At 41.2% G+C, this 26631-nt stretch overlaps 1 protein-coding gene across 6 annotated transcripts in view; it reads right to left on the bottom strand.

Moving 5' to 3' along the window:
* Positions 1–253: 253 nt before the first annotated feature.
* The window catches only part of LRRC8B (leucine rich repeat containing 8 VRAC subunit B), a 112653-nt gene continuing 86275 nt past the window's right edge, over positions 254–26631 (bottom strand). For all 6 annotated transcript variants that reach the window (XM_020988768.2, XM_020988771.2, XM_020988767.2 and 3 more), the window contains 3 exons: positions 23396–23497; positions 15433–17597; positions 254–4730 (listed from right to left, as the gene is read on the bottom strand). In XM_020988768.2, coding sequence (XP_020844427.1) covers positions 4458–4730; positions 15433–17571 — 2412 coding nt within the window. In that variant the 5' untranslated portion in view covers positions 17572–17597; positions 23396–23497 and the 3' untranslated portion in view covers positions 254–4457. The remainder of the gene's footprint in view (positions 4731–15432; positions 17598–23395; positions 23498–26631) is intronic.

Genomic DNA, 26631 nt, shown 5'->3' with positions numbered 1-26631 from the left:
TTATCATAGGAAAGCACTTCGACTTGAGGTTTCATTTCAAATATTTTACATGAGTCCTCTAGCACTAATGGAACATATTTAAAGGGGATTGGAGCGAGTGCAGGAAAGGTTACTGGCCCCCGTAAGCTTTGAGACCAATAACGTTTAACATTATTTGTAACAGAATATTTGGATGTTGCTGGGAGAAGTTTATAGATGGAAGGCAGATGTTGGAAAATTTGAGAAGATAAAAGACAGCAATAAGGTCACAGAGTTCTCATCCAGCCATTTTAATAACATCTGAACTAATCACAGAACATTCAGTATTATAGTTACATGAAATTATGAAACATGACAGTACTTGGATTATGGAAATGGACATTCTTTCTCATCAAACAAGGATTCCATGCCAACCAATCCCTGTGGTTCACACTCCCAAATCATCCATCAGCTTCGATGTCTTTTCAGTTGAGTCCCTGAGGAGCTCAATTCATCCTGTTTAACTTCCTAAATACACATTAATGTCCAGTGAAAATAAAGAGGCTTGTTAACTTTCCCTTTTCTGGATGTTGTTTGAGAATGAAGACTAGAAATATGTGGTCTACAGAGAAGGGCCACAGATGACATCCTGAAAATGGTCTAGGAAAATTGACTTTTTACCAGGAATGTCCATGTGCAATTTGAATAAGTTTCGGTATTTAGCTTCCCTTTAATTGGTTATGACTGAGGAAATGAAACATCTTGACACTAGAGATCCTGGTGAAAAGGGAGCTATTTTAGCATAAATATACTGACTTTTGGAAGGAAAAACAGAGGTAACAAAGACTAAAGTTAATTACATTTTGATGAGATTATTTTTTAAATGGAGCAAAACCATTGCTGAAGTAAGCTATATGTCTTTGTCAAAAGCCATACTTTTGGCTGAAACTTGTTTTTAATTTTTAATCTAATTAAGTTTTAGTTTTTTAAAAATTTTAGGGCTACAAAGTTTTTAAAGTGTATTTTAACACACTTTTACAATATTCTTAAATTAAGTCAGTTGTAGAATAAAAGCTTAATTTTAAAATGGTCTTAAAAGTTCTTCACGAACCTGTTAACTAGTAGCTCAAATTTAGTGTAGCCATATTCAAAAAAGTTAATTCCACCTACACATAAGGATTATGTGTGGATGATACCTTCCTCTGGTGGCACAGACATCACTGTTCCAATGCCAGGATAATGCCACCTGAGTCACTTCACCAGGTTTGTGTGTGTGTGTGTGTTATTGGCCAGATCCTCCTGCTGCTAAGTTCTTTCCTCAAAGTTAGTGCAAGGGGTGGGGCAGGAAGTTGCATAGATACAGAATCATAGGAGAGGATTTACCTGTCCACGTCTAGATACATTAATTCAATCTGGTAGTTTGTCACTCACTAAGAGCAAATCAAATTTGGTTAGCTGAGTGGTAGAAAATTCACATTTCATTAAAAAAAATCTACTTCCTTTTTTTTTTGGTGGTGAAGGAAATGAAAGTATGTTGGCCAATTTTTGTTGTTGTTCAGTTGTTTCAGTCATGTCTGAATTTTCATGATCCTATTTGGGGTTTTGACAAAGATAATGGAGCAGTTTGCCATTTCCTTCTTCAGCTCATTTTACAGATGAGGCAACTGAGGCAAAAAGGGTTAAGTGACTTGCTCAGGGTCATACAGCTAGTAAGTGTTTGAGGCCAAATTTGAACTCAGGAAAATGAGTCTTGCTGACTCCAGGCCTGGTGCCCTTTCCACTGTACCACCTAGCTGCCTTTATGGGCATTACATGGTCTGAAAGCATTTCTACAGCTCCCCAAGAGACTGAAAGACAGAGAGAATGACCGAGAATAGGAGCAAAACCTATGATAATCTTTTTCCATTAAAAGAAAAATTAGATTTTGAAGATTTTGGTTCTGTATTACATAAATGGTGAGTGTGTGTTACATAAATGGTGAGTGTGTGTTACATAAATGGTGTGTGTTACATAAATGCACATACATGCAGCTCTACCAGATACATGGTTATGTGCATACATACACATATATCAAATATCTCTATCACCATATTTACCTGTGATCTATGAGTTAGATTACTATTTTTGGTCTAGACCTTGGATTTCATCCATTTGAGGGTAATCCTGGAAACTCCTCCACTGAAACATCGGCAACTTGTAATAACTTAGAGTCTCGGAAAATTGCCTAGGGTTGCTGGGAAATGGAAAAAAATTTGCCCACAATTACCAAGAGAGGTGTCTGGGATGAAACTTGAACTTGGATTTTCCTTTTCACTACACCATGCTGCTTGTCATTGCTTATGACTTGAAGGCATCTATCTCTATATAACTCTCCCTATCTGTATGGGGATATGTATGTTTGTATGCGCACACACATGTATATACGTACACACATGTATGCATGTGTATTTACATACACAAATACCCACAGAGACATATGCATAGTATGCTGTACAGATATATACCCCTTACTGGGATGGTGTCTACCACCTATGAGTCTTTGCTGAAGTCTCAGAACAAAATCTGACCACCCTCTGCTGGAATCCCTGAGAACCTGAATGCCCTGACTGTAGAGTTTGGGTAAGTCTGGGGCAGAGGGAGATTTCACACTATTTACTCCCCTTTAGAAGAAATGTTAAAAGCCTAGGCAGCCATGAGGAACCTTGCCTCTTTTCCTCTGGCCAAACTTTTTTCCGCCTCCCCCCGCCCCAGCCCTTCTACTATCTGTACCATCATTCTAAAGAAAAATAAATAAAATAAGCTGGACCTTCCAATGATTGAATGACAAACTTCTCACTCTTCTGAAACAAAAAGGCAAATTCTATGTTTATAGTGCTCTATTCCCTAAGTGTTTTCCAGTCTGAACAGAAAAACTACACAGAGTAGGTCCTCAATGAGGCATTTTAATGCCATGTTATATTACAGAAAAAGACATTAAAATGTATACTTCCTGAAAGCGTGCCTATCAATATTATTATTTATTTTTGCAATGTTGCATACAACAGAAGGCAAAATACAAAGTTCTCTATAGGAAGAAGTAGATATATTCTTAAAGAACTAGATAAAGATGTAAGATAAATTTGTGTTTAAGTGACATATTTGCAATTTTGAGAACTTACCATGAGCAAACATCAGGATAGGGCAGAAAATTTTTGTCATGTCACTGTAACTACAGATCATGCAAATAGAAAAATTGAATGTTTTGAGTTAAGAGCTACTAATTTTCTATATTTAATTAAGATTAAAAAGCTTAATTCTGTACCTCTCTTCTCCTCTTTCCCCGAGTTTTTATTTTTTATTTTTTGCAAGTAAATCAGACTTTGTACCCGTACAATAGTTCAGCAACTGGGGAAGAAAGAGGTAGACTTTGAGGATCTCTCTTCTCAAATGCAGGAGTCACTAAATAAATACACCAGGGGTCCCCCTCTCCCCTGATGAAAGACTAGTCATACTCCTACCTACAGTAGCAAATGAAAGCAATTGATTACAGACAAGTAAAACACTGGTGAACTGAACACAAGACAAACCTGAGAATCCTAGCAAAGAAGCAAAAACAGGAACTACATTACTAGCAGGTGCTTAAAGAAATAGGTGATTTCCCTAGATCCTCTGTACCTTAGAAAAACAAAATCTCCTTAGATTCGGAGTCCCCAGTTACATGATATAAAACAATTGTACGTCATACATTCCATGAATAGAAAACTTTGGGGTAAATTTTTTTAAATGGGGCTTTGGGGAAAAATGGGAAAAGGGAAAAGATTTTCAAAGAGCATGCAAGTTTTTCACCTCTCCCAAATACCCTGTTCTAGAGTTTGTGCAATGGCCTAAGGCAGGAGATTTGTCAGTCAGTGTTCCTCGCTTATTCCCTCCTGCAGTGAAAAGAAGAGTAAGGAAGACTCAATCAATGAAAAGAAGTTAGTGTTAAGAGGGGAAAAAAAAATCCACCTCTTTAACAATGCATCCAGCTTAATACGTTTTAAGAACATTAATCAAAGTCAGTGGTGAGGATATTTCCAGACACTTATCTTGATGATCTTGGTTTTAAATGTCAAAAGAGAGAAAGTCATTTAAAACCAGAGATCTCAGGCAGCTAATTGGGAAAGGAAGGGGGAAAGAACACCACTCAACTCTTCCAGTTCCAAAGACAAGTTGGGGATGGTTTCAATGGCTAACTCTCCCCACATCACTATGAACCTATCCTGCATGGAGCAAGCAGCTTACTAAGTTAATGGGTGATTACTCCCAGAAAGCACATACTCTTCAGTGTTACTCTTTTTACCCATGGGGGTTAGGGCTAGCCGAGGCATTGTGTATATATGTCTGATGCATAGATCCTCCCTATCAGTGTTTCCTCTTTTCAACTCAAAAAAAAGATTTAAAAAACAACTTTTCATTCAACATCCCAAGGAATATTTCTTTTCCATTATTATTCTGAGACATGCTGTGTCTCCTTCCTTAGTTCAACATTTATCTAAGCATGTCTGCAGCCGTTCTGCGGTGGGAGGAGACAGGGTGTCCAGCAGGTTTTCTTCCACAAGCACACAGCTCCGCTTCAGGGATGGGCACGCTTCCAGCTCCAGAGGGAGAACCTCCAGGTGGTTTCCAATGAGCTCCAACTGCACCAGGTTCGTCAACTCCCCAATGAGAGGAGGCAGAGTCATTAAGCTATTCCTCCCCAAGAGTAAGGTCTGCAGCTTTTTGCACTGAAACAATCCATTTGGCAGCGTCTCGATCTAAGAAGAAAAAAAGAGAACATGGTAACTCAGCTCATGGCGTGAAAGTCTCCCTTGCTATTACTCAGTGCTCCAAGAAAGGCACCACACCCAGAGCAGTCCCTCGAGCAGAGGACCTTAACCTGGGGTCTGGGAACTTTCTTCAAAAAAAAAATTTCTATAGCTGAATTTCAATATCATTGGTTTCCTTTAACTTTATGCACCTAAAAGCATGTTCACAGGGATCCATGATGACAAAAGGTCTCTGTCAGGGGTCAGTCTTCTCTCAAACAGGGGTCGAGCCAGAAAGCAGACAGAGCAGGCTTGTGTGTTAGTAAATACCTGGTAGTCAGGTACTGAAGGGCTTAACTGAATTCACACGTTGCACCAATTCCTTGCCTCATCTTTCCACGTTTATTGTATGTTATGCTCCTGTGCACATTCTGTGTTCCAGACATAGGCCAGACTTCTGGCTATTCCCCATACAAGTTACTCCACTTTCTGCCCCATGCTTTTGTCAGGCTGACCCCCATTCTGGAATATACCACCTCCTCATCTCTCTCAGAGTGAGCATAAATAGCAATTGTTTCTGTTTTGGCCAGGAAACCTGAGGGTCTTCCCCTCCCAGATGATTTTTTGACTAGGCAAAAGAGGCCATTCTTTGCCTCATTTCTTACCTAGCCTTAATCACTGAATGGGCATTGCCTCAGTCAAAATGAGATCCTGGAAAGACCTTTTCTTTAAAAAGGCCAAAAAGTCTGCATCTGGGACCATCGCCAATCGTCCTCATTTATATCTTGCCACTGGACTCAGATGGTTCCAGAGGAGAGAGTGAGGTTAGTGACTGCACAACCCTCCCTCACACTTAAATTCAATTCACTTGCAAGTCATGGCATCACATCCCTAATGTCATATTGAGAACGAAGGATAAACAACAACAAACACCTCACTTCTGTCTAACTTCCTTCCAGACTCAGTTCAAAGGTCACTTTCTATGAGATCTGTCCTGATCTTTTGCCACCCCAGTTACTGATGTCCCATCCCATCTCAAAATTACGGTGAAATTAGGCTTAGAAAGGTACTAGACAGACTTGCGATTTCATTAGTGAAAGTAAGGAACTTTCTCCACCAATGCCATTAGTGTGTACTTGTGCACACACTGTGTACAACCATAGGCATAACCTCTACCTGTGAATATAAACCCATGGATATAACCTATATGTATGAATATAAATAGACACATACACATGCAAACAAAAATACCACGTGGAGAGGGGACATCCCTGGAATGTAATGTCTATGAAAGGGGGAAAAAAAAGTACGTGTGGTGTGGTGTGTGTGTGTGTGTGTGTGTGTGTGTGTTAAATGGGTTAGAAGCCACACCTGAAGAGAGTTCCTTCTGATTCTGAGGTCAATTCTTTATCCACTCTGAATGCTTCCTCTGGGCTAGGAAAGTCCTAGCTTTTGCTCTGTGTCCATGAGATTCAGTCAGCATTTGCTGAGGCAAAAATCTGTTCCTCTTTCTTTCTTCTCCCATACTCTCATCTTTATCCACATCAGCCTTGCCTCTCCAGTCAACATCCTCTTCCAGCCTCCCTTTGCTTTGTGTACTCCAGAACTCCTGGCCAAGCTCCCCTTCATCCAGAATCTTGTCATTTCACAATCTACCATCCCATGGTAATGGAAACCTTCCCCTCTCTAGAAGACTCTACAACCCTGGCCATCCTCTTGAATGCTGGGTGGGCTCGTCTCTTAAAGCGGGCCAAGACACGCGGGGCTAGGAGTGGATGACCCACTTTATGCTTTTCATGACTACAGTTAGTATGTCTTTCCGGTACCATCACTCAGCAACAATCTCCTAAGAGGGTCACTCCATTTAAGAGGGCAGCTAAGAGGCATAGTGGATAAGGCTTGGAGTCAAGAAAATCTGAATTCAAATCTGGCCTCAGACATTTACTAGCTGTCTGACTCCGGGCAAGTCATTTAATCCTGTTTGCCTCAGTTTTCTCATCTGTAAAATGAACTAAGAGGAAACTGGCAAAACACTCCAGTATCTTTGCCAAGAAAGTGCCATGGACAAAAGTCCATGAAGTCATGTAGAGCCAATCACAACTGAATGATTAAACAACAACAGCATCCAGTCCAGCTCGTAGTCACAATCGTTTACAAACCTGTGTCATTCTTTCTGCTTTTTCAAAGAGTTTGCTGCCTGGCTCACACTCTTCTTTCTTCTCCACTCTAAACCTTATGCTGATACTTGGGATGTTGAAGGGGCATCACCACTAACCATAGCCACCCACCAGTCCCCAGGACCCCAAGCTTCACTCCACTTCAGTCACATACAGGGATGCTCATAACCTGGACCTCAAGATTACTTCTCTTTGCCCCTAAACTCTCCCTCTTTCCAAACTTCTTATTTCTATCTGAGGCACCACCATATTATCTTCCACTCTTTGCTCTCCTTTATCCCACGCACTCAACCTGTGGCCAAGTCTTGCTGTTTCTCCCCTTTCAACATCTCTCAGTTCAGGCCCCTTCTCTCCCCTCACACAGTGACCACTCTAGTTTCAGCTCCTTTCACCTCTTGCCCAGATTATTGCAATAGCCTCTGGTTTCCTTCCCTCTAATTTCTGTCTGCTCCAGTCCATCCTTCACACTGCAGCCAGAGGAATTTTTCCTTTCTTGCGGATCTGGCCACATGACTCCCTTACTCAATTAACCCCAGTGGCTATCTATTGCCCCTAGGGTAAAATATAAATGCCTCCAGTTAGGTTTTAAAGCCTTATATGACCTGACCTCAGCATACCTTTGCATTCTCACTGGATTCCACATTCTGTGATCCAGCCTACCAGGTATCCTCTCTGTTCCTCCCGAAGGACATTCCATCTTCCATCTCTGCATCTTTGCACTGCCTCTCCCCCATGCCTGAAATGCACTCCCTCCTCTTGGCCATCACCATACACAGTCTGTCTATTCCTTTAAGAAACAGCTCAGCCACCATCTTCTACATGAAGCCTTATGTGATTGCCACAACTACTAATGCCCTCCCCTCCCAAACCATCTTGTGTTGGATATATCTGCATTTATTACATATTTGATATCTCCCTCACTAGAATGTAAACCCATTAAGAGTAGGGATCGTTTGATCATTCATAGGTATCCCCAGTACCTAGCACAGTGCCTGGAACAAAGAAGATGCTTAATAAACACTTGTTACTTGATTAATGATCCGAAACTCGGCAATTCTTCTCTGACTCTAAACTCCCATTCTGGCATCGTTCTGTTTAATTTATGCCTCCCAAACATAGGTAGACTTAGCTGGCCACTGAATCCAAGCTTCACATTTTACAGATGAGGAAACTGAGGCAGATAGAGGTAAAGTGACTTGCTTAGCATCACACAGCTAGCAAGTATCTAAGGGAGGATATGAACCCAGGTCTTCCTAACTCCAAGTTCAGAACCTGATCTGCTGCACCATGTTACCTCACAATGACATGATCTTCATCCTTACCCTGATTTCCAGTGCTTCTACTCATCCATGTCTTCTCCGATCATATCCCATCTTCTCTTCAGGAATCTCTTGGCCCGCTGTCCTGCATTTCCTGCCTTGCCAAACCCCAACATTCAGTCACCTTGCATTCTCCTACTCAAATGCTGTTGAACACGGCTATAGAAGCCAAGTAATTGTGCCTCCTAAGTTTATTACAAATTTCTGTTATTTAATTTTAATGGGGCCGTCATTGCTTCATGACCACCCCCTTCTCCTTCCCCGGCTGAACTCTGTACAACACCTATTACAAACCTTCATTTTCCCTATTGCTCTTCAGCACAATTCTTCTCCTAGAAAAAGTTGTCTAAACTTCTTAACCTCTTCACTTCTGAACCTCCTTCTTAGTTCCTTACAATCTGAATGTTTCTAAAGCATTTTAAAATTCAACATGTCTGGCCTTCTGGAGTGCAGGGTGGGGAAGGAAGAACAGAGGGAGATGGTTCAGAACTTGAAATGTTAACAAAAAAATTAAATTAAAAAAAGAACAAATTCAACCCATCCCAAAGCAGACATCATTAACTTTCCTACTAAACCCACTCTCTCAAACTTCCTTATTCTTGCTGAGGGCACTGTCATCCTACCAGTTACTCAGGTTTCGATATTGATGTCATTCTCAATCTTTTACTCACTCCATATAGCTAGTTTCTGGTAGGAGGCAAATTGTTGGGTTTCATCTTCTTAACTATCTGACAACTCTTGTATGTTTTATTGGGAAATTTAATCTACTCACAAAGTTATAATTGTTAGGTATTATTTTCTTCTGCTTAATTATCTTGTATTGATTTTCCATCTTAAGTCAGTATGTGGTCTCTGTGATTAGCTTTGCTTAGGATAATTTGATCCCAGTCTCCACCCCTAGGCTTTCTCTATCTTCCCCTCCTGTTTTTCTTGTTGGGTGTCAAATTTCTCGAATTTACTTAAATTTTTATTTATCATTGTAGTCTACTTGCTTTTCAACAGTCTAGTACAATTCAAAATTCTTAGCATCTCACCCATCCCCGTCCCAGTCAATCATTCCTTTTACACTGAGTGACATTCACTAGTGGCATCCTTTTCCAATAAGTGTTAATTTACTTCTCTGTTTTTATTTCTTTCCACTTTGGTTTAATCTGAAATCTAGCTTGCCGTTTACAGAATCATAGGACCACAGATTTAGAGCTTACTCTGAGAAGTGTGTCTCCTGAGATGCACTGCTCCCCCCCCCAACAAAATTCATTTTTATGTCACTCTCTCAAATTCCTAGGCAGGTCAAGGAACCCAAAGGATGGAAGAGACTGCCTTTCCACAGCAGCCTGCCTTTGAGCAGAGCCTTGAAAGTATCTCCAAATAATTTCTATTTCATACCTCATTTCTTCCAACCTGAAGAATTTGCCTCAGAGTTAACATCCCACTTCGCCTACAAACACAATGACTCATTTATGATTGAATGTGGATTTTAGTCCCTGGACTATTAATTAATTACGTTCTTTCTCCTTTGCATGGCCCGATTCCTTTAAATGGTTAGTCCTCTTAGATCTTTGCTCCCTCTCGGTAGTGAATAGAGCGCCGGGCCTGGTGTCAGGAAGACCTGAATTCTAATCCAGTCTCAGACATTTACCAGCTACGTGACTGACCCAGGGCAAGTCATATAACTTCTGTCTGCCTCCGTTTCCTCAACTATAAAGCGGGGATAATAATAGCACCTACCTTGCAGCACTGATGTGACCATCAAATAAGATATCTGTGAAGTGTTGAACACAGCACCCAGCATCCAGTAGATGCTATGTAGATGTTTATTCCCTTCCCTTCCTTTCCCTTTTCTCTTCGGTTCTTTACCAACGTAAGAAAAAAAAACCTGAACAATAGCCTAGTCTTGATCTAGAACCATAACTTTCTTGTTTAGTCTTTCCTTGTTAATGTCTCCTTAATTAGCTTTCTTATGTTTCTCACGTTTAAAATTTTTACACGTTGAAGTCAGTTCACTTGTGGTCTCTTTTGGAGGAATGACCTATTTGTTGAATATCTATTTTCATTGAAAAGAATGCTCGGCTTTGCAAGATGTAATTGTAGCATGCATCTAATCTGTGGATAAAAGATCTTCTTGAAAATTAATCCTTTATGCTGTTGTTTCCTTGTAGACAAAGTGTAATCTTGGTTTATTCATATTTATTTTCTTAATCGTTAAAGGCTATCTTAATTATTTGTAATACTTTTCATTTTGACACAAGTATAAGCACTATATTCCTTAGTGACTGAACCATAAGGTTCTTTTTTTAAGGTGATTTGTGGATTCTGTAAAGCAGAACTTTTCTTTCAGTTTTCAATATTTCTGGACAATTTTCTTATATTTTTCCTGAAATATGGTATTTAGGCTTTCTACTTCATCCTGTTTTTTTTTCTTTCTGTGAAACACAGGTCTCACATTATTTCTGCATATACTATCCTTTATGTTAGTAACTTTGATTAGAAAATGCATGAAATGTCCAATGTTTTTTTTTTGCCAAACCTTTCTCATCAAAACCTCTACTGTTTTGAAAACATCTTCTGCTGTATGTTCTAGATTACTTATTATTTTCATTTGTCTTATTTCTCAGATTTCCATTGCACTGACATTACTTTCCTTCCTTTCCTATCTTGACCTTTTTTTTCCAGTCATTTTCAGTCATGTCTGATTATTCTTTGTGACCCCATTTAGGGTTTTCTTGGCAAAGATACTAGAGTGGTTTCCATTTTCTTTTCCAGCTCATTTTACACATGAGGAAACTGAGCCAAACAGGGTTAAGTAGCTTGTCCAGGGACACACAGCTGGCGAGTGAGGATTTGAACTCAGAAAAATGAGTCTTCCTAACTTCAGGCCCAGTGCTCTATGTACTATGGCACCACCTAGCTGCCTAATCTTGACTTTACAGTTAATTCAACTTCACACTATCTTCTGCTCTTGAATTTCTTGCCCTCCCTTTCTTATCGCAGATCATCCTTCACCAGCCAAACCCCAGCTCTCAATTACTCCCACCATATGCTCCTCCACTCCTGTGCTCACATGCTGAATCAAGCTAGAAATCATACAACCGTATTATTTATTGGGTATACTACAAGATCCACATCCATCCAATTTCCACTGGGCCCTCAATGCAGCAACACAATTCTTTCAGTGCTCCCTAACTGATTCACTGCTTCACTCTCTAAAGATGCCATGCAAAATCTTCTCTTTTCTTTTCTCAATTACTGACTCTCTCAGGTAAGGACCTCAACTTCTCTTCCTCTTCCTTAACCTCCATTTCCTCTCCTCACCCCTTTGCAAACTGCTGTCTGCCCTCATCATTCAAGTGAAATGCTCTTTCCGAAGTTATTGATTTTCTCTCAATAATTTACTAATTTGATAGTATTTTAGTTCTCATAATTAAAGGGGAAAAAACCTCTTCTATCTTTCCTTTTCTTCCTTAATTCTGCTGCATTCCCTTTGAGATTGTCTCCAAAATAGCTTATACGTACAAAACTATTTGCATGCTGCTTCCCCCATTAGACTGTGAGCTCCTTGAGGGCAGGCACTATTTCTGTATCCCCAGCACTTAGCACAGTGCCTGGCACATAGTAGTTGCCTAACAGATGCTTGCTGATTTGACTCGGCACTAACAGCTGGGTGAGAAAGACGGGGTGGGAGTAGTGGCTGGAATTGGGACAATATCAATGTGTAACAAAGCAAGTTCCAGAAGTGAACGTTGGTTGTTGACTGGTACGGAATGAGGGAGGGTGTTCAGCTGCTTCAGATTAACCAGGGAAAGCTCAAAGAAGCAGATTTTGAGCCAATTTGTCAAAGATGAGAAAAATGTAGAAAAGTGGTAAGAAGAAAGCTGGCTTGCTTGGGGCAGTCATGCTCTGACATTGAAAAGGACAGCAGTTAAATTTGTGGAGAGAATGGGAAGGATGCCTTAAAGCACCATTTACTCTGTATATAGCTAGTGTACACTCAATTGTTTACATGTGGTCTCCCTCATTAGAATGTGAACTCCTTGAAGAAGGCTCTGTTTTTGCCTTTCATTTGTTTGGAGCTTAACCCAATGCCTTGGCACACACAGTAAGTGCTTAGTAAATGACTAGTTGACTGAATGACATTATACAGACACATCTATTCTATTTCTCTATATAGTCTCCTTCTTTGATGAAAATCTCTGAGGGAGGAGTCAGACAGTATCTAATCAGAAAGCATCTCGTATAGCCCTGTGACTCCAATTCTAACACATAAACATTTGTTCAATACTGACTGTATGGGAGCACTCTACTCAGTACTGGGGGTGAGGCAAAATCATAGAGAAATGGTGTCCCCTGTCCTCATGCAACTGAAAGGTCTAGTACAGGTACAAAATGCCTATAATGTAAACACTATGCTGACATTCTTATGGTCATTCATGGTCTGCAAAGCACTTACCATTACATATTACTCAGCGCAATAACACCATGACGTAGGAAATGCAGTGCCATTGTCTCCATTTTGTAGATGAAGAAACTGAGAGTCCAAAAGGTTGACTTTCCAAAGTGCACATAAAAAATAAGTCATGGAATTGGGGCTCAAACCCAGCTCTTCTTATTTCACATCCAAAGCTCCGTAAGTATATGGGAGGCAAAACAAAATGATATGAAGTCCAGAGGGAGAAAAATCACTAACAGTTGGAAGGCAGAATGGTATAGTGGAAAGAATACTGAATATGGAGTAAACTTAGTCAAATCTGACTTTGCCACTCACTACCTCTATGAACATGGGCAAGTTAATTAATTTCTCCAGGTCTCAGTGTCTTCAACTGTAAAAATGAAAAGGGTGAACGAGATGACCTTGTTTTTACAGTCTTTAGAGCTGTAGATTTATGATCATATCATCAAGGAAGGCTTTATGGGGGAGATAGCATATGAACTGGCCTTTGAAAGAGAAAAAGTCATTCAGTGAGTGGAAGTGATGGCTGGGTGGGAAGAATATTCCAAACGTTTAAGACAGCAAGATCAAAGGCCTGTAAGAAAGCTCAGGATCTAAGTGGAGAGGGAGGGTCAAGGGATCATCTCCTTGGTGATAGGTCATACAAGTATGACTGCATTCATTTTACAGGCGAAGGAAAGTATGGCTGAGAAAGGGAGGTGAGTTACTGATGGTTGAGTGCTTGGTAATTGTCAAAGCCCTCAAGTCTTGGTTTTCTAGCTATAGTTCCATTCTTCCCCTCTCCTCTAAGATGCCAACAATTTGGCAATAAATTCGGTGATGCCGTATGAGCTCATGTGTTCCTAAGGAGAATCCTGACATAGGGGATCAGAGTTATTCTGACAAATGAGAGTCTACTTGAAGAAAAAAGCCTAATTTGTTCGAGGTACTATTTTTTTTCAATGAATATATCAGAATCCTACTCCCAAGACTCTTTCATAGAACATAAAAGCATGTATTCTGATGGCCAATTCAGATTTGAGTCTTTGAATTTCTGAGCTTGGCAAATGTCAGTTACTCCATGGGCTAAGCTCAGCCTAGGCTCAGATAACAAGTAAATCAATGGTGATTTGTGAGTTTGCCCTCAATGACACTAATACATGTTTTTGTGAGTTTCTTGTAAGGCCATTCTGAGTTCCAATAGATAGATAGATAGATAGATAGATAGATAGCACCTGAATACTTCAGCTTCCTTCACCAGGAACCTCTCCCCAGGTCAGTCCTACATAGCTTTAGAACCCTGTAATCTTTTAAACACTTGAGATTTCCTTCCGTATTCAGAAGAGCTTTGTTCTTTCTTTCACTAGGGACCTAATTGTCAAAGTGATGGCTAAGATAACTTATCTTGCCTGAACAATCAACATTAACATTTGCCTTCCCAATTTTCTAGTAAATCTCTTATGCTCCATGGTATTCTCAAAGTAACTGCATAGAGATTGATGCATTTTTTTTAAAGCCAAGCCACCCAGAACAGAATGCAGCAGAGATGGCTTAAGAAAAGAGAAATTTTGGAAGACAAAGAACAAGGTGCTGCTAGTGACATTTTACAAAAAGGCAAAGCAGCAGTGACTGAGCGGCAGGTCTGAGATTCCTTTGATGTGAGAATTGGAATTCTGTGATTCTTTTACTGAAGGACAGACCTTAGCTCAGAACACTCACCAGCATGTACTCTAGGCTACCACCAACATGGACTGCTTGGCTATCTTCGGTACCTCACCACCTAAGTGTCACAATGGAGAGAATGCTAGTCCTGGAGTCAGGAAGACCTGAGCCTCAGACCCATATGAGCTGTTGTCACTTTTGGGCAAGTCACTTCATCTCTGCCTGCCTCAGTTCCCACATATGTAAAATGGGGCTAAGAGAAGCACCTTCCTCTCACAGGGTTGTCGTGCAGACCAAATAAGATAATGCTTGTAAACTGCTTTTCAAACATTAAAGCACTGCAGAATTGCTAGCTGTCCCCAGCTTCTAACTGAAAAGCTCTCAAATTTAATGTATTCAAAAGGCAGCTCCTTATCTTCTCCTCCTTCCTATCACACTCCTAACTCCACTATGTCGCCTCAGGGGCACCCTCATCCTTCCAGTCACCCATAGTCACACAGCCAGTGGCAGAAGCAGTGATTTGAACGTGGGTCTTTCTGGGTCAAGCCTAGCACTCTAACCCCTGTGTCATGCTGCCTCAACACCCATGTCACATATATGCACTAGACATCTTGTTTTTGGTCAGGATCTGAGATTTCATCAGTGTGTGGCACTTCAGGTAAAGAAACTTCCTCTATAGATGGAATTCTGGAATCTCCGAGTGACTTCAAGTCTCAGAGAGGCCCTGGGTTAAGTGACTTGGGCAGAGCCACAGAACCAATACATGTCAGAAGCAAGACTTGAACCTACATGTTCCTAACTCTCTGGGTTGGCTCTCTATATCTATTATGCCATTTTGTTTCTCATAAAGCATACATAGTAGGCACTATCTACCTACCTGCCTAGTTTTCTGTCAATTTATCTGCCTTCCTCCCGGTAATTGTCTGCCTCCCTTCCTACCCATCTGCCTTCCTCCCCAGTGATCTGATCTGCCCTTCTATCTTTCTGCCTACCTTTCCACCTGCACACCTGCCTTCCTATCCACCTAGCTATAGTGCTGAATACCTTCCTTGACCTTACAATAATACAAGTTAAGTCATGGAAAATGATGCCAGAATGCTAGAAAAGGAATGACCTGACCCACTTACGTAGTTGTCTGTCACGGCAAAATATAGCAGGTTTGTCAGAAACTGGATCTCCTCGGGAATGAACGTCAGGTGGTTGTGGCTGAGATCTAGGTGGGTCAGCTTGGTGCAGAGGAAGAGCTGCAGCGGCATATTCTCAATCTTGTTGTGGTCCAGGTAGAGCTGCTCCAAGTTGGAGAGGGCACCGATCTGGGCGGGAATGTAGGCAATGTGGTTGTGCCACAGCTTTAAGCAGGAAAGGTTCTGGAGGTGTTGGAAGCTGATGATCTCTTCAATGGTTTTGAGGTTGTTTTCTTTTAAGTTTAGTTCATGCAGATTGATGAGGCTGAAGATGGCGTGAGGAATGCGCTCCAAGTCACAGTTGATAAGCTCCAGGCTTTTCAGATGTATCATCTTTTTCAAATTATTCAATACCACCAGTTTGTTGCCCTCATTGTCTAGGGACAACTTGTGCAGTGCAGGCAGCGTGTCGGTGACCACCTGAGGGATCCGGGAGAGCGCACTCTTTAAGTAAAGTGTCCTTAGGTTCTTGAGATCCTGAAAGCCCTGTGTGGGGCCCTGCACTGGGCTCAACGTGCTCAAGGTGTCAGATATAATGTAGCCGGACAAATAAAGTTCCTTGAGGTTTTTCAGGTGAAATATCCAACGAGGAATCTTCCCTCTTTCTGTAAATTTCAGGCGTAGTATTTTCAAATTTTCTTCCAGGAAGTTCAGTGCAGGGCAGTCAACCAGGAGAGAGGAATGGTAAATATTCAGCTCTTTGAGGTTCACTAGCGTAGAGATGGAGGGGGGCAGCTTGACCTCGGGGATCAGCTCCAGGGTGAGCACCTCTATCTCAGTCAGCTCAAAGATGTTATCTGGGAGCCCACTTAACATGAAGAGATGGAGTTCCACTTTGTCCTGGGAGTTTCTCACCAGTTTGTTTTTTAGCTTCTCCATTGTCCATTCATTATTGAGGTTGATCTGTTTCAGCTTGTTCTCACTCACCTCCGAGAGAAATATGGAGAAGCGCTTGGAGTAGAGTGGATCGTACTGGTCTGCGAGGTGAAGGATGAACGCAAAGTCATTCTTGACATCAGGGATGTCACTGTAGTTACTTTTCTCTCTCAACGCCTCAAAGGAATATTCCTTCAGGGAACTCCTCAGCATCCACCACAGGCTGTATGAAGAAGTGAGGCCGTAGAATAGAACCATAATCACATAAAATGAAGCGAGTACCTGAAATATCTCTGCTAAGGCATAGACGCAGTGGTAGCGCTTATACCCCGTGAAGGCCTGCATGTCAATGAGGCAGTCAATTTCTAGGGTGATATAGGTCAAAAAATACGGGACATAAGCTATGATGATGACGAATAAAATGACTTTGATTATGATCTGCCTCATGTACACTCTATATATGACATCCTTCTGCTCCACGTGCAATCTGAATCTTTTTACTTTCTCAAAGATGGCTTTAGCTTGCTCCCCTTCTTTTTTGTCCAGGACGCTGGAGGTTGAGCTTTCCAGACCTGACTCTATGCTCGCCTGGCCGACAAGTAATGACTGCTTGCTAGCATTGGTGTCGGTGGACAAGCCAGAGGGTGAAAACAGACTTCTGGACTTTCGGTCCCTCACAGACTGTTCAGCTACGGTTTCTGAAAGGGCGCGAGTGGTCCAGGGAGAATCAAAACACTTATGAAGGATGGAGACAAAGTGCTCAATTCTGGAACTGGTGCTGGGATAGTGAAGCCAGAAATTACTACATGCAGCAAAAATGAGGGTGTGCAAGAGCACCAGGTAAGGGAAAAACTTGGCGAACCAGTGCAGCTGCTTCTCGTAGCACACCGCGTCAATGTAGGAGTATTGCTGCTTGTGAAGGTCATTCTGGATCCGGATCGGTGGCGTCACATGGGACAGAGAATTCGAAGGGGTGCTGTTGAGTTTATGCATATCCAAAGGCACTACACAACGATTGTTGAATTCCACTTTACAAGGAAGACAGCACAAGATTTTGGTATCAGCAAGCTGAAGAGCTCCAGACAACACCGCAACCAGCAACATGATCAGGGTGAGATAGTACCAGAAGACATCCCACCAGGGTTTCAATATGTGATACGAGGACTGGGCGTCTGCTATGTATTTGAGCTCTGATAGTGAGAGCATGGCGTTCACTTGGAAGGAGACAGCAACTGGAAAAGAACAGCAAAGAAAGTCAGTGAAGTCGGGATCCCCAACATCCACTTCTAACCGCGGGAGGCAATTATGTGACTCAATAGCTAGCATTTACAGGGCCCTTTAAGGTCTATAGAGCACTTTACAAATATTTTCTTGCTCCTCACAACAAGAGGCAGGTCCTATTATTATTCCCATGATTGAGGTGGAGAAACTGAGGTTGAACGAGGTTAAATCATTTGCCTAGGGTCACACGGCTAGTAAATGTCAGAAGCTGAATTTGAACTCAAGTCTTTCTGACTCCAAATACAGTGATCTATCCACTATGGCATTTAACTGCCATAGGTAGGTGCTATTACCACCCCCATTTTACAGATGAGGAAACTAAGGTGGGCAGAAGTTAAATGATCTTTTTTTTTGAAAGAAAAGGCAAACAGGATTTTACATATCATATATATATGTGTGTGTGCGTGTGTGTGTGTGTATAAATATATACATATATAAATTTATTTTTAGTTTTCAACATTTACTTCCACAAGATTTTGAGTTCCATATTTTCACCCCATCTTGCCCTTCCCCCACCTCAAGATGGCATGCATTCTGAATACCCCTTCCCCTAGTTTGCCCTCCCTTCTATCTCTCCCCCCGCTTCTCTTATCCCCTTCCCCTTCTATTTTCTTCTAGGGCAGGACAGATCAGAGGTTAAATGATCTTCCCAGGGTCACACAGCTAGCAAATGTTTTGAGGCTAGATTTGCACTTAGGTCTTCCTGACTCCAGGGCTCTATCCACTGGGTCACCTCCTCCTCGTCTTCCTTTCAGTTTTTTTTCAGTCCTGTCTGACTCTTCATGACCCCATTTGGAGTTTTCTTAGCAGAGATACTAGGATAGTTTGCCATTTCCTCCTCCAGCTCATTATACAGATGAGGAAATAAAGACAAACAGGGTTAAGTGACTTGTCAAGGGTCACACAGCTAGGATGTGTCTGAGGCCAAATTTGAACTCAGGAAGATGAGTCTTCTTGACTCCTGGCCTAGCACTCTACCCACTGCACTGCCTAGCTGCTCTCCTGTATCACCCACCTGCCTGTAAATACAATCTCAACATCCTAAAAGGAGATGGTGGGCTAGCCAAACAAGTTTCTTATCAAACACACCACCTTTTTAAGAGGAAGAAGTTGAAGGTGGGTGGATTTTTTGACTAGTCAAAGAGAGACCCAGCTGCATGGTTTTTATTGGGGCTCTCTTCAGGCCATCCCAGGCAGGCAAAGTTCTTAGAAGGAAGAGGCTGGACTTGGTGTGGGGACCCTGGGACAGAGCCTTCTGAACTGTCCAGATCCACATCTGAGCCTCTGTGTAAGCCGGGAAGAGGTGGTACTCAATAAAGGATCCTTTACCCTCATGAAATTCTATTCAAATTTGAGCTTCTAAAGAAACACAGGCCAAACTGTTTTTTCCCCAAAATTGACAGTAGGTGTGTTGTTTTCAGAACATTTCCAGCCTAACTTCTCTTCTCAAGAAGTCCAAATAAAATCCTCATAATTTGGGGTATACCATCCCCAATGAACCCAACCTTCATTCAACCCAGAGATCTCCTTTGCTGCACACAGCCCTTTGGGGTTCTCAAACTGGGGCCCATGGAAAAAGTCTATGGAATTCAGAGGGGTCTGTGAACTTGGATAGGAAAAAAATTACATTCTTATTTCATTACAATCAGTTCCCTTGACAATCCTATATATTTTATTTTATATATTTAAAAACATTTTTCACAGAAAGGCGTCCATGGGCTTCACCAGGCTGTCAAAAGGCATCCAGAACAGAAAAATTGTTAAGAATTCCAGCCCTAGAAAGCTCCCTCAGGCTTATCAATCCACTTAGCACATGGTCTCTTTTAAACTCCACTCAGGGAACATGTCACAGTTCTGCTTTCCTTTGAGCAAGTGATCTTTAACAGTTTGGTTCCACGTCAAACATCAGTCTTTGAAAGCTGGGCAACAAGACAGTCAGCCACCAGAAGGGATGGAAAAGAGTGACCTGCCCGGAACAAATGGCTGCATTCGGAGCCATGACTCTCATGCACAAAACAATCTGCAGCTTTGAAGATGAGCCCACTGCTTCTGAGTCACAGATTATGATGAACGATAAAGTGCTTGGCATAGCTGGACTGGACTGTATTATTTAAGTGGCGTTTTCTCTTTAGGAAAACAAGCTGGATTTTCCAGCCCAAAATTAGAAAGCTATTTGTCCAGTCCAGACAGGAAAATGCCACCTCCCTTGCTCTGCCTTGCACTCATCACTAGGTCTTCCAGAATCATTAGTTTCTCAAGCTTAAAGACTCACTGGCATGTGGTAAGACCAATAAAGTGGAACAGGGGATGCGAGCGTCTAAGTCTACACATGCAGTTCTAACTCGACTGAAGTCCTGCAGAGTGGGTCAATGAAAGATGTAGGCTTGGTAAGAACTCCCATCATGACTGTGTTCTCAGAGGATGGGTGGTTAGGGAGCGGTTGAGATTTGCATCACAGGAGGGCACATCCCCATGGATGGGATCATAAAGTCCTGAGAGTCCTGGGCTACCATTATTAACGTAGGGCTAAAATAGCGCTAACATTTCATTTTTCCTTCTTCAAAGCTACTGAGGGGCTCTTGGATGAGATTTAAAATGTACAAAAGACTAGAGCAGACACATCACCAAGGCCCCAAATACCTCAAATTGATATTAACCTATAATAATACTTCCAGGAAGGCAAAAGCCTACAATGAGCTAAGACCAACGTCCAGAGAAAACAGTACACAGCATAAACAGAGAAAATAGAAGGATGACTTTCACACTGCTTGCCTTCCTCATCAAAGAGAATGACCTTCCAAATGGGACAAGGAGGATGTCTTAAGTACCTACTATGTGCCAAGCACTGGTCTAAGCACTTTACAAATATTATCTCATTTGATCCTTTTAACAACCCTGGGAGGTACATATTATCATTACCCCCCTTTAACAGACAAGGCAACTGAGGCAGAGAGAATGTTAAGTGAATTGCCCAGGGTCATACAACTAGTAATTTCTAAAGCCTCATTTGAACTCAAGTCTTCCTGACTCTAGGCCCAGTGTTCTACAATTATTAACATGAAATTGAAGCTTAAAATGGGAGAAAGAGGGTGAGAGGGTGTCCAGCCACTTTGAAAATGTCTAACAATAGGTAGCATTTCTATAGGACTTTAAGGTTTGCAAAGCTACATATGTGTGCGCGTGGGTGTGCACACACATACACACACACACACAAAGACACAGATTAAACTTTAATAGCTTTAAATGGCACTAAGACTTTTGGGATACCCTCTATGACCTCACTGAATGTCAAGCCCAGATGACTCAGGAAAGATAGGAAAGACATCTTCAAGGGTTTGAAGGCTTGCCTCCTAGAAGAGAGATTCGATTTCTTCTGATTGCCCTCACACCACAGAATGAAGTGTAATGGGTGGAAGATATTGGCATTTGTTGTTGTTGTTTGTCCTTCGTTCTCCAAGAGGACCAAGTAATGCATAAATGACCCTGCATGGAAGTCCATCTCCCACTTGCATGGGTCTTGGAGGCTCTCTCCTCACCTTCATCTCCGACCATCCCTAATTTCCTTCAGGTCCATTCAGGTATCGCCTTCTACAGGAAGCCTTTCCTAACCTCTCTAGTTGTTAGAACTTCACCCACTGAAATGACTTTGTATTTCTTCTCTGTACCTGTGCTGATGCCTCCCAGAGGGAGGTAAGATCCTTGAAGATGGAGGGCTATTTCACGTTTGTCTTTGTTAACCCAGTACATAGCACAGCGCCTGCCAAGTGCTCAATAACAGGCATTCAGTAAATGCCTAGGGAGTTGAAGGAAAACCTTTCTACCCAAATTATCTAAGTCTGGTGGAGCTGGCTGCCCTTAGGGGGCTCCTGCGTGGTTGAGGTTTTCAAGCCAACATTGGGATATCACTGGCTGGGATGGGATGGACAAACAGCGCATTGCAGACCCTTCCAACTCCATATTTGTGCACTGTATCTTGCAAACTGGGCAAAACAAAATCAATTGGAAGATGCCATCATGGAACTACTGTTGGTAATTTGGGGAAAATTAGAGAGAATGGGAAAGATGTTGTTTTGACATTCAAATGAGGAAGACAGATAAGATTCCAGAAATTTCAGAATGGTAGGTCTGAGATCTACTTCTGGAAAAAATTCTACAAGGAAACAGAATTAAGTTGACTAAGAACATGACATGCCAAAGGAATACCACCGGCCCCTCCTCTAATGTCCCTACTTATGGCTTGGAGGTAATCTAAAAAAAGGACTACGAAAAGGGAAAAGGAGAGTCCAGAAAATCGAGAGTGGGAATCTTGAGATCCACCTTTAGAAAAATTGCAGAAGAGACTGGAGCAAACTGACGTGCTATGGCTTCTCAAAGCATGGAGTCTTCTTAGCCTGAGATTCTAGAAGATTTCACCAATAGAATTTCAGTAAGGAAGGCTCTTAGTACTTTATGACCTGGGACAGACTGTGTGTCTTTACTATCTAAGGAGCAGCCTAGCTATGTTCAGAGAGGTTAGCTGCAAAGAGATGTTTTTTTAATTTGGCCATGCAACTCTTAAAGATTATTGATGGTTTGCACTTGTTACTAGGGGACAGAGGAACCCTATTTTCAATTCTTCAAGAATGGACAATTTTGAAAATGTGGGTACTCCCTCTGCTGACACTGGCTGCAACCAGACTGGTAGATTGTAAGAATGTCAAAGATGCAGGGCACTTGATTTAAACAAGGCCTAGGAAAATGTATCTTTGTGGAAAAAGATGGAGAAATGTAGGGAAGAGAAGGCAAGGGAAGGCAAGAAGCATTTCTTAATTACTTGCAGGGTTAAGTGCTTGGCAAATATTACCTTGTTTGTAAAATGCACAATGTGGATTGAATGGAAATACAATCCAGTAGATCTGCTACTGTTTTACACAAAAGAGGGCTGCTTAATGGACTGATAGAAATCTGGAGGGTTTTGGAGTTCCTAGGGCTCTGGTCTTGTTTATCATTTTGTTGATGAATCACATTAACCAAATTTTCAGATGAAACCATGCTAGTAGAGGTAATGAATACAGTAAAAGAGAAAATGAGTATTTAAAAATTTCAACAAGCCTGAACAAGCTCAGAACAACAAGATGGATTTCAACAGGAATAAACTGAAAGGCCTGCATGAACTCAGTAAGTACAAGATGGAAAGGCCTGGCTTGACAGGGAAAGAGGCCTCTGTGTTTTACCTGACTTCATATAAACCGGCAGTATTATGTACAACAGCTGATGCAACTCTACACAACAAAATAGAAGCAGAATGTTCAAGTAAAGAGAACATACTGTCCACATTGGTCAGGCCACCACTGGAGATGGGTATCCACTTCTGGTTACCACATCTCAAGAGGGTCACTCACAAATTAGAGCACATACAAAAGGAGGACCATGATGGGTATTAGGACTTGAAATTATGTCCTCTGAAATGGTTGAGGGAACTGCAGTTTGGTATGGAGAAGAGAATGCTAAAAAAAGAGACAGGATAACAGAGCTATCTTTAAACATCTGAAAGGCCATTATGTAGAAGGAACTGCAGGCTTATTCTGTATTTAAGTGCAGAGGGTACAAGTCAAAAAGGAATAACATCTCTAAAAGAGACCAAATAGCTTTAATATTGAAAATGGCATAACACACTCTAAATGTTTAATAGTGATTTGACTAAGTGTCCCTATATGGAGTACAGGCCAACACAGATGGAAATGAACACAGGTTAAATTGTTATACTTACTACAATGGTAAAAGGGAGAAAAGCAGGTGGACTACTCTTCAGTCAGGAGGTCTACACCTTTTGAAGTTTCTTAGGCACACCATCTCTGCCTTTGTCTTCATTCTAGATGGAAAAAGCAAAGGCATCTTGAAGTGGCAACAACAATTGGAACAAATTTATTATTTCTATTGCAAGACAGGCTGTAGCAAAGAAGTTCCTACAGTCTTGTTCACTCTACACATTGACCTACTTTTTGGGAAAGTTGTTTACCCAGAGATTTTCCCTGACTTCCATGCAAACCTATAACTGATGTTTTCACATGCAAGGTTGACCTCACTTCAGGATCCCAACATTCTATACAAGGAGCTTTCTGCTTAGGTCAATAGAATTCCCCACCCACCAACACCCTTCCTCCTTCCTCCTCCCCTGGCCATTCCCAAGTGAAGTGAGTCACTTGACCAACACTAGTTTTCAAAACTAGTCTGTGATCAACCCATACTATCTCTGTCCCACCAGGGCACACACATTGAAATCTATCACCCAGGGAATTCCTAGTTCAACAGAAATTCTTGGCCTTGTGCATTTAATCAAGCACTTCTGTCTTCAGCATGGCTCCAGACATTGAGTAGAGCTTACTAATTGGAAGTGCCTCCTGGAGAAACTTTTTTAGACTCAGAAAATGGAAGCAGGGACCAATTTCTGCTCAATGAATATAAATGTTACTGTCTCTTCTAGTGTAAAGGGAGCCCTGATGCTACTTAATTTTTTTTAGTCCATTAATTACTAGGTTAAGAAAGAGTTTCTAGGTCCCTAAATATAACTTTTATATTGTTCAGTTTAATTAAACAAGTATTTACTAAACAGCTACTTTGCAAAAGGCACCAACCATGCTATAGGCTGAAGGCTGAATTAATATGGATCTCTGAATATGTTTGGTCCATTCCCAATGGCAAGGGAAATTCCAAACACTGATATGGCAGTGGCCTATGGACATTTGTAGTGCTAGAGGTGATACTGTAGACAGAGTACTGGATCTGGTTCTAATATGGGCCCAGACACTCTCTAGCTGTGTGACCCTGGGCAAAGTCATGTGTCCTCTGTCCACCTCAGTTTTTTCACCTGTAAAATGGGAAGTAATAATAGCACCTACTTTCCAGGTGTGTTGTGAGGATTAAATGAGAGGATGTTTGTAAGGTGTTATGCAAATCTTAAAGCACAGTATAAAAGCTAATTGTTACCGCCACCATCATCACTACCACTGCCTTCAATAAGGTATTCAGTGTGATTTAGACTGAAATTTAGAGACATCCCCAACGTTCATAAAGACTATCTGTGCCCAACCTGTGGTAGAGCTTTCTAAATTCATATTGGTCTGTATCAGCCACATCCAGACACACTGTACATTGACCTTGAGATAGCGGTGTCACTTTGGTCCTCTTGAATTATGAAGGATAACAACTAGTAGTATTTACAGGTAAGAGTATAAGTCTCCCGCTCAACCTTGATGTTTAACAATGAGAAGTTTTATAATGCAATAAGTATGTTTCCTCTCTTTAACCCAGAATTAGTGATTTTTCCCCCTTCCCATCTACTAATTGCCTAGTTACTAAGGCATAGTTAGTAAGCAGAAAGTCCATTTCTCTTCCCTTTCCCCTCATTTCCACCTAAACCCCCAGGGACAAAGGGAGTTGGCCTGTAATTCAATCAAGCATTTTTTGGGGGAGGGGGGGAGATGAGGAAATCAGGATTAAATGAATTGCCCAGGGTCACACAGCTACATCAAGTGTCCGAGGCCAAATTTGAACTCAGATCCTCCTGACTCCAGGGCCAGTGCTCTATCCACTGTGCCACTTAGCTGCCCCAATCAAGCATTTTTAAAAAAGTAACTTTAGCAATTCATATTAGCTTTTCATATTTGTAAACATTTCAAAGACATAAAAATGCTGGACATACCATTTCAGGCATTACTACCCCAAAGTCCTACCACTGGATAATGTAAATAGAAATATGCCAAACTTTTCCCTTCACTGGCCAGAAATGAAAATAGCTCCTCTTCCTAACAGCATGAACAAGTCAACAAATTGTAGAGCAGGGCCATCATACTTAAACTAACCACTAAGTAATGCCATCCTTGAAAAGCTAGACGACCTTAGGATAGTACTGAACGGACAGCAACAGAAAAGGTCTCTAACACAAGCTGACAGCAGCAGGCTCTTTTACTCAATTATCTTTCCTGTCAGCCTCAGTTCTCTGGTCTATTGCTAGAACACAAGACTTATCAGCTACCTTCCAGGCTGACAGAAGGCTCTAAAGATTAGACGTTATCTAGAAACCACTTAAGAGTTGCTCCAGAAGTCAATATACAAATGTATACACAAAATAAAAATTTATTAAGCCCTTGTAGGCACTTAATAAATGTTTATTGATTAGAAGACTTCCAAGGAACTCAAAGCCCTTTGCAGAGAGGCCAGCTAGGAAATTTTCAGGCCATTAAAAATTACTGACATTCTGTGAGTTATATAACTGGGGGAAAAAAGAAATCAACCTAGGCAGAACATGCTAGAAGTAACCAGCTGGAATTGACTGCTAGAATTAACATCAGTTAGACTGTTTATTTTGAGATCTCTAGGTCATATATATATATATATATATATATATTATATATATATATATATATTATATATATATATAATATATATATATATATATATATATATATATATATATATATATATTTTTTTTTAGACTTAGACCAAAAGGCATCTCTTTGAAAACGTGAAGGAATTAGGCTGTCCATTTTCTTTTTCTCCCGAAGAGAAGTGAGAGAGTTCTTTTAAATGAATATTTGTAATGAGCTGTGTTGTGTCTATCCATCTGTACCCCATAGAGGGCAGCTCAGGGCTTCAGGACTGCTGTTGATTCCTCTGGGAACAGACCATGCTGAAGCTATGGTTGAGAATGACTGGGTCAATGGAAGAATTCAATTCAACTCAACGAGCATTTATGAAGTAACTTCTATGTATGGTGCTGATGACTGGGAATACAAAGACAGAAGGAAAAAGTCTTTGTCCTCAAAGAGCTTACATTCTACTGAGGAAAGAAGAAGAGATAAAACATTTACATGGATTAATAATAACAATGATGGTGATAATTAGTTTGCAAAGCACTTTATAAACATTATTTCAAATAAATAAAATAAATGTAATCTACTTTGAGGAGGTAGAGTTCACTAACAACCAAGGGAGTATGGGAAAATC

This window comes from Phascolarctos cinereus, unplaced genomic scaffold, assembly GCF_003287225.1.
Source record: "Phascolarctos cinereus isolate Bilbo 61053 unplaced genomic scaffold, phaCin_HiC Scaffold_5;HRSCAF=322, whole genome shotgun sequence".
In the NCBI taxonomy this organism is placed as follows: domain Eukaryota; kingdom Metazoa; phylum Chordata; class Mammalia; order Diprotodontia; family Phascolarctidae; genus Phascolarctos; species Phascolarctos cinereus.
Note: the sequence above shows the minus strand (reverse complement) of the source record. Positions and strands in the feature narration are given on the sequence as shown.